The sequence below is a fragment of the Schistocerca cancellata genome, chromosome 3 (genome assembly GCF_023864275.1).
Source record: "Schistocerca cancellata isolate TAMUIC-IGC-003103 chromosome 3, iqSchCanc2.1, whole genome shotgun sequence".
NCBI lineage: Eukaryota > Metazoa > Arthropoda > Insecta > Orthoptera > Acrididae > Schistocerca > Schistocerca cancellata.
In genome coordinates this window covers 907384271-907397148 of record NC_064628.1, presented here as the reverse complement: position 1 = coordinate 907397148, position 12878 = coordinate 907384271, and the positions used below count along the sequence as shown (strand labels likewise).

The 12878-nt window shown below is 41.0% G+C and overlaps 1 protein-coding gene across 1 annotated transcript in view; it reads right to left on the bottom strand.

Moving 5' to 3' along the window:
* Nucleotides 1-345: 345 nt before the first annotated feature.
* LOC126176643 (uncharacterized) overlaps nucleotides 346-12878 on the bottom strand; it is a 36742-nt gene continuing 24209 nt past the window's right edge. The window contains exons 2-12 of the mRNA XM_049923801.1: nucleotides 7301-7481; nucleotides 5349-5420; nucleotides 5137-5208; nucleotides 4925-4996; nucleotides 4713-4784; nucleotides 4501-4572; nucleotides 4289-4360; nucleotides 4082-4156; nucleotides 3614-3949; nucleotides 3283-3517; nucleotides 346-1000 (exon numbers count right to left, since the gene is read on the bottom strand). Of these exons, the coding sequence (XP_049779758.1) occupies nucleotides 3875-3949; nucleotides 4082-4156; nucleotides 4289-4360; nucleotides 4501-4572; nucleotides 4713-4784; nucleotides 4925-4996; nucleotides 5137-5208; nucleotides 5349-5420; nucleotides 7301-7481 (763 nt within the window). The 3' untranslated portion in view covers nucleotides 346-1000; nucleotides 3283-3517; nucleotides 3614-3874. The remainder of the gene's footprint in view (nucleotides 1001-3282; nucleotides 3518-3613; nucleotides 3950-4081; nucleotides 4157-4288; nucleotides 4361-4500; nucleotides 4573-4712; nucleotides 4785-4924; nucleotides 4997-5136; nucleotides 5209-5348; nucleotides 5421-7300; nucleotides 7482-12878) is intronic.

The window sequence follows — 12878 nt, the reverse complement described above, 5'->3', positions numbered from 1 at the left end:
CACATGAAGTTTACCTTGTAGAAGAAAATAATATCTTCTGTAACTGTAAATTAGTGTGCACTGACTGTAAAGTGTGCATTCATAGGTATTCCTGCACATGTATTGATTATAGCATTAAGTTAAATATGTGCAAGCATATACATAATGTTTGCCAACTAGACAGTACAGAACAAAATCCTTTTGAAATTTCTGAATTACAAAATGCAGTAGCTACAGATGTTGGAGATATGTCTTGCATTAATGAGAAAGAAGTGATTTTGAAGCAAGTAAGTGGAAATGCTAATTCCTGCACCCCAGAAGCATTGGCAGAAGAGAAGAGAAAAATTATTTTTAGGTTTTCAGAAATTGTTTCTGGTATGTCAGCTACTGAAGTTCAGCTGGCTAACAAAATGGTGACTTCGTTGAAGGTTAATGTAGGTGCTGTTCGCACCAGTAGTGGTATCTCTTTCATTAGCCCACAAAGAAGTCTCAAGAGGAAACTTTTGCCCCAGAGGAGGCTGTTTTCAACAAAGAAGAAAAGTTCCTCAAAATGCATATCCATGGCAGTTCCTAATGCAGAATAAACCAACAACATCCTGAGAACACTTCTGGATGAAGATTTATAGCACATTAGCTAGCATGTTGGTCTCGTATTGTGGAACATGTTGGTTCTCTTCTGTGTCCTGCCATCCAGATTTAGTTTTTTTTATATCACTTAAGGCCAAGGCAGATTTTCTTTTGTGTCCTTGAAAGTGCCACAGCTTGTGCTCTGTTTCTGATGACTTCACTGTTGACCGGATGTCAAACATCAGTCTTCCTTACTCCTTCACCAGCTTCTGGTATGGCAGTTCTGCTGACATTTGGGATATTATGCACTGCCAGGAACTGATGCTGCTTTTGCCACCAGCCTAGAATGGTAGCATTGCTAGGTCACTCCGCTCCCAAGCCGAGCTGGGCAGTGATGGCTGTGATTCAGGCTCAGTGTAATACCTGCTGATGACTATGCATTTGTCACCCATCCCTAAATTAAAACAGAGTAAGTTACAATCATCAACTTGTAATATATATTTATTTTTTATCCAGCTAGATGAATAACATACATACAACTGTTAAACAGATTAAATATTTTCTCATTCTAGCTGGGAATATATCTACATCTGATAGTTCACAATCAATTTTCCTGATAATGTAAGTCATTTACCTAAAAATAAATTTCATAAATAAATATTATTTCATGATCAGTATAAACACATGGAGGTGGAATTAGGAATGAGTGGATAAGTCATTCTGATATACAACTCAGCTGAAAGGCTTTTTGATTTCACTTTGTAGTATATATTTTACTTTTTTTAAAATCTCCTATTTCAAAAGTTATCTGTAACCAAATTTCTCATATTCCAGAATGTTTTATTTTTAACTGGTTGTTATTTCCATAATACTGGCACATAGTTTGTACCCCTAATTTATCAGGGAACAAAAATGCCTTTTGCATTTGGAAACAAGTAATAATTTCAAAATTGTCATTAATCCAAGTAACATCCTGACACAGATGCTAACAGAGCAGATACTAAGTCTCACTGGTTGTCTGCTGGATGCAGATATTGATTGATTGTTTGAATGGGGAGAGGGATCAGATGGTGATGTCATCAGTCCCAAGTTCCAAAATGTCAGAGGCTGTGGGAGCAAAAAACCAACAGCACAGTCTAGTCGATGGCAAAAGAAAACAGCCAAACAAAGATGCAGAAGGAACCCTGGGGTGGCAGGAAGAATAAAGAACAGGAGTAGGGGGAGATCATAATGTGCCTCAATCATGCTATGTGCAACAGGGTGCTGGAATCACTGCAAACCCACGCTGGTCCCCACATCATACCATGACTGTGACAATCGGGACAACACCAGGGGAAGATGACACAAGAAGAGGGGGTGGGGAGGAAACAGCACAAAATTCCAAACAAAATGGAGAGAAATGGGGGAGGGAAACCTGGCTGGAATGAAGGCAATGATGAAGGCCTCCAGTTATGGAAGAAAATTCAGGTACTTAAATATAGGGGACAAACCACTTTCAGGATGATAACCGAAAACAGATGTAACTACACAAGGTCGTCTGCTAACGTCTGTAACAATGAAGAGTGGAAGAGCATGTTTAATGCGAAAGGCCAAAAGATGGGGAAGTCTATTAAAATATGGATTACAGTGAGGAGTGGGGGGAGGGGCAGATCATTATGGAGTAAGAGGCTTGCGTCAACCTGGTATGACCAATACAAAGATAGCAGAGGATGGTAGATCCGCTGTAGGCCATGAGGTACGAGTCCCCTTATTGCAAGAAGTTTATTGGGAAGGTGGTGGACTCAAAGAGTCAGCCCAAGACTGAGCAAAAAGGAATCTGGTGTGAAGCAATACGGTTTCACATCACACTGATAAACCATAACCTTGACACCCGAATAAAGTGGTCATTATCAATGTGGTTGTCCTTACAGCCTTTCTGAACAAAATGAATGCCTTGCCATTCCAGACTGCCCTGCAGTTCACCAGTTTGGAAGATGAGGTCACTATGAGAAATGACACCCTGAAACATATTCAAAGGTTATTGAGGAGTAATGGACATCAAAATGCACTACTCAGCCACACCAATGGCCACCTGGAATAGGAGCTGTTGCTGGGAGTTCCAATGCTCCAGAACGACAAGCCACTACTCCTAGGCATACACGGGGAGGTAGCAGCTCAAGTATCAGAACTGTGATCCCTGTGTTGTCAGAGGACTCAAGCAAAAGAGTACATAACACCCCAAGCACATGAAATGGGTACCATGCTAGCTGTAGAGCATGAAAAGGACAATGGCTTCAGGTAAAAAATGGAAGAGCTGGTAAGGCCACATGCCAAAGACTTCATGTATGGTGGTGTTCCCCTTGTGGCTCACACCATGGAGAAAAAATTTAGAGGAGTTCAAACTCCAAAGAGGGACCAAACACTCCAAATAGGAAAGTGAAAAGCAAGAAGAATAAAACTGTAAGAGATAGCAAAAAACCAGGATAGCCAGGCCAGTGTAAGCAAGGAAACAGAGATATAAAGAAAGGGAAGAGGGAAAGAAGTGAGGACAGGGATGGATGAGCACGGGAGAGTTAATGTAGCCTGGAAAAGTAGAAAGGATTCAATTACTAGGAGCCTCATGTGCTCCATGCTCAAACTCACAAAATAGTTATAACCCCTCTCACTGGGGAATGGGGACGGGGGATGGAGGGATGGATGCAGATATGGAAACATGATACTGTGATGTTAAAGATAAATAAATAAACTTTTTAATACCTGAGTGTTAGTGGATTTGCTCCAAATATCCACTGGCCAAACTGCAAACCTGGCGTACAGAGGTCTGACTGGCCTTCCTGACAAGTCTATTTCTCATGCACCACCATCCATTGGAGCAGACAAACTATCCAAGACTGTTGACACCATTATAGTGGCATGCTGTATTGCCATACTAGGTGTCAGTCATGACAAAGCATCATAGTGGACACAGCTACTCACTGCTTACTCTAGAGTCCTGCAAATAAATATTAAATTTACTAAGCATATACGAATTCTGAGATAACTCACAACTCATTTCAAAAATGTGCATAACAAAGAATCAGTCTCTTACCTAGAGTGAAACGAAATGACCGTATAGCATTTCTGTCCGGGAGATCCTATGCAGAACCATTCGGCTGCCTACTGCAAGTCTTCACCAGATGATGCCACTTTGGTGATTTGCATTTGAAAAAAAGGTAAAATGGTGATAATGGCAACACACAACCCAGCCCCCGAGAGGCCTGACTCTCCGACATGGACAGGAATTGCACCTGAGACCCTGCGTACCTATCAGTCCCTCTAACCACACAGCTACAGGGACAGACATATCTAGCTAAGGTGGCATGTTGGATGTGTTGCTGCCATTTTCAGTGACACTTGCTGTGTCACACAGACAAACCGACAGGCCCTGAAAGTAAATATTAAACCAGAGTGCAGACATAGTGCATTGGAACAGAAAAGTAACATTGAGCATATGTGAATTTAGGGATGACTCACAGGGCATTTATGTATAGTGCATAACACTGAATTAATCTCATACCTGGTGTGCTGTGTGGAAGCTCATGCTTTCATGGTTTATCCAAAGCACCGTTATAAACTCATTCACTGACAGGTCCTGTAAGTAAACATTAAATCACAATGCAGGCATTGAGTATTGGAACAGGAAAGAAATATTGGACATACATAAATATAAGGATGACCCATGAGGCATTTCAGTATTGTGCCTAACACAGAATTAATCTCATACCTGGTGTGGTGTGTGGAAGCTCTTACTGCCATGGCATACCACAACCTTGCTCATCACACTCAGTGTCAGGTTCTGTAAGTAAACAATTAAACAGTAAATCACAATGCAGGCATTGTATATTGGAACAGGGAAGTAACATTGGGCATACATGAATATAGAGCTGTCTCACAAGGCATTTCAGTATTGTGCCTAACACAGAATTAATCTCATACCTGGTGTGGTGTGTGGAAGCTCTTGCTGCCATGGCATACCACAACCTTGCTCATCACACTCAGTGTCAGGTTCTGTAAGTAAACAATTAAACAGTAAATCACAATGCAGGCATTGTATATTGGAACAGGGAAGTAACATTGGGCATACATGAATATAGAGCTGTCTCACAAGGCATTTCAGTATTGTGCCTAACACAGAATTAATCTCATACCTGGTGTGGTGTGTGGAAGCTCTTGCTGCCATGGCATACCACAACCTTGCTCATCACACTCAGTGTCAGGTTCTGTAAGTAAACAATTAAACAGTAAATCACAATGCAGGCATTGTATATTGGAACAGGGAAGTAACATTGGGCATACATGAATATAGAGATGTCTCACAAGGCATTTCAGTATTGTGCCTAACACAGAATTAATCTCATACCTGGTGTGGTGTGTGGAAGCTCTTGCTGCCATGGCATACCACAACCTTGCTCATCACACTCAGTGTCAGGTTCTGTAAGTAAACAATTAAACAGTAAATCACAATGCAGGCATTGTATATTGGAACAGGGAAGTAACATTGGGCATACATGAATATAGAGCTGTCTCACAAGGCATTTCAGTATTGTGCCTAACACAGAATTAATCTCATACCTGGTGTGGTGTGTGGAAGCTCTTGCTGCCATGGCATACCACAACCTTGCTCATCACACTCAGTGTCAGGTTCTGTAAGTAAACAATTAAACAGTAAATCACAATGCAGGCATTGTATATTGGAACAGGGAAGTAACATTGGGCATACATGAATATAGAGCTGTCTCACAAGGCATTTCAATATTGTGCCTAACACAGAATTAATCTCATACCTGGTGTGGTGTGTGGAAGCTCTTGCTGCCATGGCATACCACAACCTTGCTCATCATACTCAGTGTCAGGCTCTGTAAGTAAACAATTAAACAGTAAATCACAATGCAGGCATTGTATATTGGAACAGGGAAGTAACATTGGGCATACATGAATATAGAGATGTCTCACAAGGCATTTCAGTATTGTGTGTAACACAGAATTTATCTAATACCTGGTGTGCTATTTTGGACCTGTTGCTGCAATGGTTGACTCAAAGTTTGTTGCACATACGAACTGACAGGTACAGGATTATAAATCATGTTCCATACATAGAACAGAAAAATTGCACTGGAGATGTGTGAAATAGAAGATATATCACATGCAGTGTGGTCCATTTCATGGAATTACCATCACATACCAGGTGATGCTTGTTGCATGTCTCACTGCTGTGTGTGCCACTGTGTTTTCACTCAGTAATTCTAATGGTATACTTAATCTGCCATACAGAGAAAGCACGTTATTCTCCAAGCGTTTACTCAATGCGGCATATTAAATTTTCATCAGTGTTATAGGAGCCTATTACTTGTGAGTCATCTGTGTAGAGGATGGTATCAGACTGAACAAAGCATGACATATCATTGTGTAATCTAAGTTCAAACTTATTTGCAGGTTCCAGCAATACTGATAGAATGACTGAGTGGAAATACAGCAGCACACCACAGCAAATAAAAAATAATTTAACTGTGCTAACCCAGGAATTGTTCACTTCACCACAAAAAAAGGCTGTGGAATGTTTATGTGAAATACACTATTTGATAAAAACAAATGTGTCAAAAAGATGTCTACCAGTAATTAAAACGATATTGTGGAGTTAACAATGCAGGATACTAAGTAACAAAACAAAATCATGAACACCATAAATAATATCACTGATTAAATTTAAAAAAAATATATCTTGTACATATTTTATTTCAATCATCACCTAATGTATTATTTTTTGGGGTTCTCAGAAAACTAATGTCCTCAATGCTTTTAGACTACAAAAAATACTATCCGACCCATAGTGGGAGCTGAAGCATAACCCACAGGTTTTTCAGTGAGAGTGATTCAGTCACAGACTAAAACTACATGAAAAAACACCACATCACATGAACATGAAATTTATAAATAAAATCTGAAAGGGGAAGTATAACAAAATAGTAATAATAATACTGAAGCACACATGGTAAGATATCTGAAGGATATTGATACTATACCATACTGTAGAAAATGTACCGAATGATAATAATGTCAAGTAACAGCCCTATCTGTCTAAAGAAGTAACACCATATGCACTACCACAATAGATTATTGCCTTCGGTGATAACCATGTATTGTCTACCTGAAGGAGTAACTACATATGTATTATAACCTAGATTATGGTTATCAGTTTGTATAAAGAGGTGGAATTGATAGGGAACTTATGTCACTATCTTCATTTGTATGAGGCATGTTATGCAATGATAAAATTTTGAAGTGATTTTCATGTCAGAATGTTCACACTACATCCCAATGTAGAACTAATCACAACAGATTTGGGCACATGAACATTTAAAATATTTTAATATTAAATGCAAATAGTTGCAAATTAATGGTATAGACCTCCATCCAGAAGTGTTCTCAGGATGTTGTTTGTTTCTTCTGCATTAGGAACTGCCATGGATATGCATTTTGAGGAACTTTTCTTCTTTGTTGAAAACAGCCTCCTCTGGGGCAAAAGTTTCCTCTTGAGACTTCTTTGTGGGCTAATGAAAGAGATACCACTACTGGTGCGAACAGCACCTACATTAACCTTCAACGAAGTCACCATTTTGTTAGCCAGCTGAACTTCAGTAGCTGACATACCAGAAACAATTTCTGAAAACCTAAAAATAATTTTTCTCTTCTCTTCTGCCAATGCTTCTGGGGTGCAGGAATTAGCATTTCCACTTACTTGCTTCAAAATCACTTCTTTCTCATTAATGCAAGACATATCTCCAACATCTGTAGCTACTGCATCTTGTAATTCAGAAATTTCAAAAGGATTTTGTTCTGTACTGTCTAGTTGGCAAACATTATGTATATGCTTGCACATATTTAACTTAATGCTATAATCAATACACGTGCAGGAATACCTATGAATGCACACTTTACAGTCAGTGCACACTAATTTACAGTTACAGAAGATATTATTTTCTTCTACAAGGTAAACTTCATGTGATTTTGTGGCTGGTACTCCCCAACCTCTGCCTACCTTCCTAATTGAGTCCTTATTCATCAGAATGCTGCATTTGTGTTTATGGCGAATGTTTTTCATTTTACTTGTTAGCTTCCCTTTCACGTTGACAATGAGCCTGTCAAACAGCTTTGCTGTTACAAGCGACATCAAAGCTGATATACCTTTGTCCAAACGTTTTACCTGCTTTGCATTAGCATGTATATATTTCAATGTCTTATGCATGCTCTCCAGGTGCATGTTTGTGTTGAGTCCGGATCGCATCCTATGACAATATGCCCAACACTTCACATTTTTTTCATAATACGTCTTGAAATAGTGACCAAATTCTGAAGTCTCTGAATCGCTGTTGAGTTTCTGCAATGCTTTTACCAACGATTCTTGAAACACAGCAACATCTCTTACCTGCATTAACGATTTAACAAGTTTGTACACCTCGTTTCTCTTGTCCAAACTTCTAATTTTGCTCTTAATATTGGCCCTCCAGGCTCTATCGACGTGCCAGGTACAGAAAAGTCTCATTTCAGGATGTCCCATTGTTTTGTTCCAAGCGGTACTATACGATTCTGCCAGGTCCGTCATGAATACTTTTGGGGAAATCTGTCCAACCTGAGACTTAACACAATTGAAAAATATACTCAAAACATCTGAGTCATTCCTGTTAGATATGAGGAAAGCACATGGAAATCCTTGCCTCATATCATCCAGTACAAGTAATGTTGTAACTTCAAAATCATAGCCATTTAGGCCGTGAGTTCCATCGACACAAATACAGTCACTTCCATATTTAGTTAATATTTCGCCTTGTGCGTTGTTCATTATAATTAACGCAAAGTCTTCACTTTTCAGTTCAGGGTACAGATCATTAATTGTTTCTTGAGGCTTATAGAACAATACACATGGATTGTCACTTTGCTGCACTTCTTGCACCCAAGCATCAACACTGATCGCATCATTTGAATGTCTAACTGACTTTGAAGACAGGTTATACGCAGCTGCAATATTATGCAAATCCTGCATCGTTGTAAGATGTACTCTCTCCAAATTCGAACTCTGCACTGTTTCTTGAATTTTTTGGAGAACAGTAGGAAATGGGATTCCTGCAGCAATGTCTTCAGCTATCTTCATCCGTTCTTTTTCCGTCAGGTTGAGATGACTTAGGTCCAGAGCGTGACCAACGTGAGTGGACACAAAAGTAACGTGGCATTTTCCTTCTTTGTATTGCACTTTAATCTCTGCAGGGCACTTGCCATTAATTTTGTTGCTTCCTGTCAATTTCAGATGTCTTCTCCCATCACCTTTGGAGGTAAACTGACCTGAGCGATGGCAAACGTAATAACATGTGGGGCCCTCATCGTAAAATTTAGTGCCACAGCTTTTAATGAATTTGGAATGTGTAGCACATTCCATTTCTTCTTTCCATTTTAAAAATTCTTCTTCACTGGAGAAGTCCAGGGCTTCTGGTTTCACACATAATCCGTGTGCAGACTGAAAATGATCGATCCAGCACTTTTTTGAATCGGTTTCAAATGCACACATTGTACACTTAAACCCTTGCTGTTGCGGTTGGCCATGAATATTTTGTTGGTGGCGTTTTAAACTACCTTTACAAGTAAAATCCTTGTCGCATATGTAGCATTGGTATGTACACGAAGGTTCCTTATCTGTAACAGGAGGCATCATTTCGCTCAGCTTCTGTGGATGGACTGTGGACATATGCCTCTTCAGAGTCTTGCGGTAACTATACTCGTTGCCGCAAACTTCACACTTAAAAGAACTCATTATTAAATACTATTACTACACACGAAACGCTTTTCACACGTGAATAGTTCACACACAGATGGTACACGACAAAACACACCCAAAACACTTTTAACACTATAAAACACTTTTAACACTTTTCACACGCAATACACGATGAAACACTTTTAACAAGCAAAACACTTCACACGCGAAATGTGTTAAATAAATCGGCTAAAAGAACAATGCTCTACCGCAACGTGCAGCCGAACGCGGAAACCACATGGGTCAACTGAAACGATGCCCAGTCCACGAACAAAGACTGGGAAAACCGGTGGTGAACCGGGGGCGGGGGTGAACCGGTGGGGTGAACCGGTGGCCGGTGGGGGTGAGTGGGCGGGACTTGTTCCGGGTGAAATCCTAGCGCTAACGTTTCCTGGCCCGCGCGCGGGAGATCAGACAGTCTTGCTTGACCTTGCGGCGATGATGACACACGCTTTGCCCAACGACTCACCGTGCTTTTGTCCACTGCCAGATCACTGTAGACATTCTGCAAGCGCCTATGAATATCTGAGATGCCCTGGTTTTCCGCCAAGAGAAACTCGATCACTGCCCGTTGTTTGCAACGCACATCCGTTACAGACGCCATTTTAACAGCTCCGTACAGCGCTGCCACCTGTCGGAAGTCAATGAAACTATACGAGACGAAGCGGGAATGTTTGAAAATATTCCACAAGAAATTTCCGGTTTTTTCAACCAAAATTGGCTGAGAAAAAAAATGTGTTGCATTACTTATTGAACTGCTCTCGTACCTGAAGCACAGGGTTTAGCAGGGGAACATTCGCACCTGTGCTGATCTGTAGCGCAGCACATCAAGAGAGGTAGTCAGCATCCATACGGACATGCTTCTTTCTGCTGCGCAGAATGCAATCCTGTGCTTTCAGACTCTTCTGGACACTGATGGGTGCCATATTGAGCCCCTTTTCTACCAGCAATATTATCATTAGGTAATAGTATGAAGTATCGTAGCATCACATTAGAAGTGTTTCAATTGGATTGATGCTGCATTCTTTCTCTTCCCCATGTCCTTGATATTAATTCTACCAACTTTGCTCCTCATACGGTAATTAATTTCCGTGGTATGGCGTGTTAAATAGGTAAAGTTTAGTTATAATCACCCGGTATTTATAACGATTATCTTAACAACAGTTTTCTGTGCTTGAATATTAGAAAATACTGGTCGACTCCTCTAGCAGTGTATGCCATCGCTACAGTATACCACGGCATGGTGCACAATGCCTCTCTTGTAGCGTCTACCTCTCGAGTTGGCCGACGTCTTCGTGACGTTTACGCGCCTACTGAATGAACGTGTAACGAAATGCACTGCTCTTCTTTGGGGTTTTTCTATTTGCTTTGTGAACCTCATCTGGTATCGATCCCAGTTCCAAGACGAAATACACTATGTGTTCGAGCAAGTGTTTTATACGTTGCCTCCTCTATATGTGGACTCCATTCCCTGACGAATATTCCAAGCGATCTCAGCCTGTCATTTACCTTCCCTGTGATTAGTTTTATACAGTCGATCCACTTTAAACCTCTCTGTACACTAACTTCCAGACATGTAACAGAGGCTACTGCTCCCGAAGGCTGTTCTGAAATCGTGTGATGATAGAATCACGATGGCGAGGGGGAGCGGTAAGTAAGGAAGGGGAAGCGATTACTGATATCTGCTGAATCGGGACATTGCATAGAATCAGCGATGACGAGTTGTAAGTAGGCTGTTTATGTTTTCTTATTGGCAACGTTACGTAGCGCTCTGTATGAAAATCACTGGCTGTGCTGTGTGCAGCCTGTGGCTAGTTTGCATTGTTGTCTGCCATTGTAGTGTTGGGCAGCTGGATGTGAACAGCGCGTAGCGTTGCGCAGTTGGAGGTGAACCGCCAGCAGTGGTGGATGTGGGGAAAGAAATGGCGGAGTTTTGAAATTTGTAAGACTGGATGTCATGAACTGCTATGTATATTATGATTTTTCAACACTATTAAGGTAAATACATTGTTTGTTCTCCATTAAAATCTTTCATTTGCTAACTATGCCTATCAGTAGTTAGTGCCTTCTGTAGTTTGAATCTTTTATTTAGCTGGCAGTAGTGACGCTCGCTGTATTGCAGTAGTTCGAGTAACGAAGATTTTTGTGAGGTAAGTGATTTGTGAAAGGTATAGGTTATTGTTAGTCAGGGCCATTCTTTTGTAGGGATCATTGAAAGTCAGATTGCGTTGCGCTAAAAATATTGTGTGTCAGTTTAAGGACAGTCTTGTATAATTGTTCAAAGGGGACGTTTCAGAGTAAAAATGTGTACTGGAACGGAATTTGAACCCAGGACCTTCTGTTTACTAAGCAGGTGAGTTAACCACTGCACTGTCCAGGACACAGTATTGCTGCAACTGCGCGGACTATTTCAGCACACCCCACGGCCGACGCACATTCCCACCAACTATCCGCAGCACCTGTCCATTTCGTCCAGCTCGCTACTCTGAGATTCCCACGGTAAGTGGAATGTACTTGTGCATACATACTGAAGAAGGTTTCGTTCTCGCTTCCCACGCCCGGGATCCCGGGTTCGATTCCCGGCGGGGTCAGGGATTTTCTCTGCCTCGTGATGGCTGGGTGTTGTGTGCTGTTCTTAGGTTAGTTAGGTTTAAGTAGTTCTAAGTTCCAGGGGACTGATGACCATAGATGTTAAGTCCCATAGTGCTCACAAGGGAACCTCCCCATCGCACCCCCCTCAGATTTAGTTATAAGTTGGCACAGTGGATAGACCTTGAAAAACTGAACACAGATCAATCGAGAAAACAGGAAGAAGTTGTATGGAACTATGAAAAAAATAAACAAAATATACAAACTGAGTAGTCCATGAGAAGATAGGTAACATCAAGGATAATAAGACTAAGGATAGCTGTGGTCCCGTGGTTAGCGTGAGCAGCTGCAGAACGAAAGGTCCTTGCTTCAAGTCTTCCCTGGTGTAAAAAGTTTTAATTTTTTATTTTCAGACAATTATTATCTGTCCGTCCGATGCGATCACTTTTTTGGGAGTAATTATCACATCGACAAGAAAACCTAAATCGGGCAAGGTAGAAGAATCTTTTCACCCATTTGCCAAGTGTACAAGTTAGGTGGGTCTTCAACATATTCCTGTCATGTGAAGCACATGCCGTCACCAGGGTCGTATAGAATATATCAGACGTGTTTTCCTGTGGAGGAATCGGTTGACCTATGACCTTGCGATCAAATGTTTTTGGTACCCATTGGAGAGGCACGTTCTTTCGTCTACTAATCACACCGTTTTGCGGTGCGGTCGCAAAACACAGACACTAAACTTATTACAGTGAACAGAGACGTCAATGAACGAACGGACAGCTCATAACTTTGCGAAAATAAAGAAAGTAAAATTTTCACTTGAGGGGGACGTGAACCAAGGACCTCTCGTTCGGCAGCTGCTCACGCTAACCACGAGACCACGGCACTCCTCAGCTCACACTCTCATTGTTGTTGCTTATGT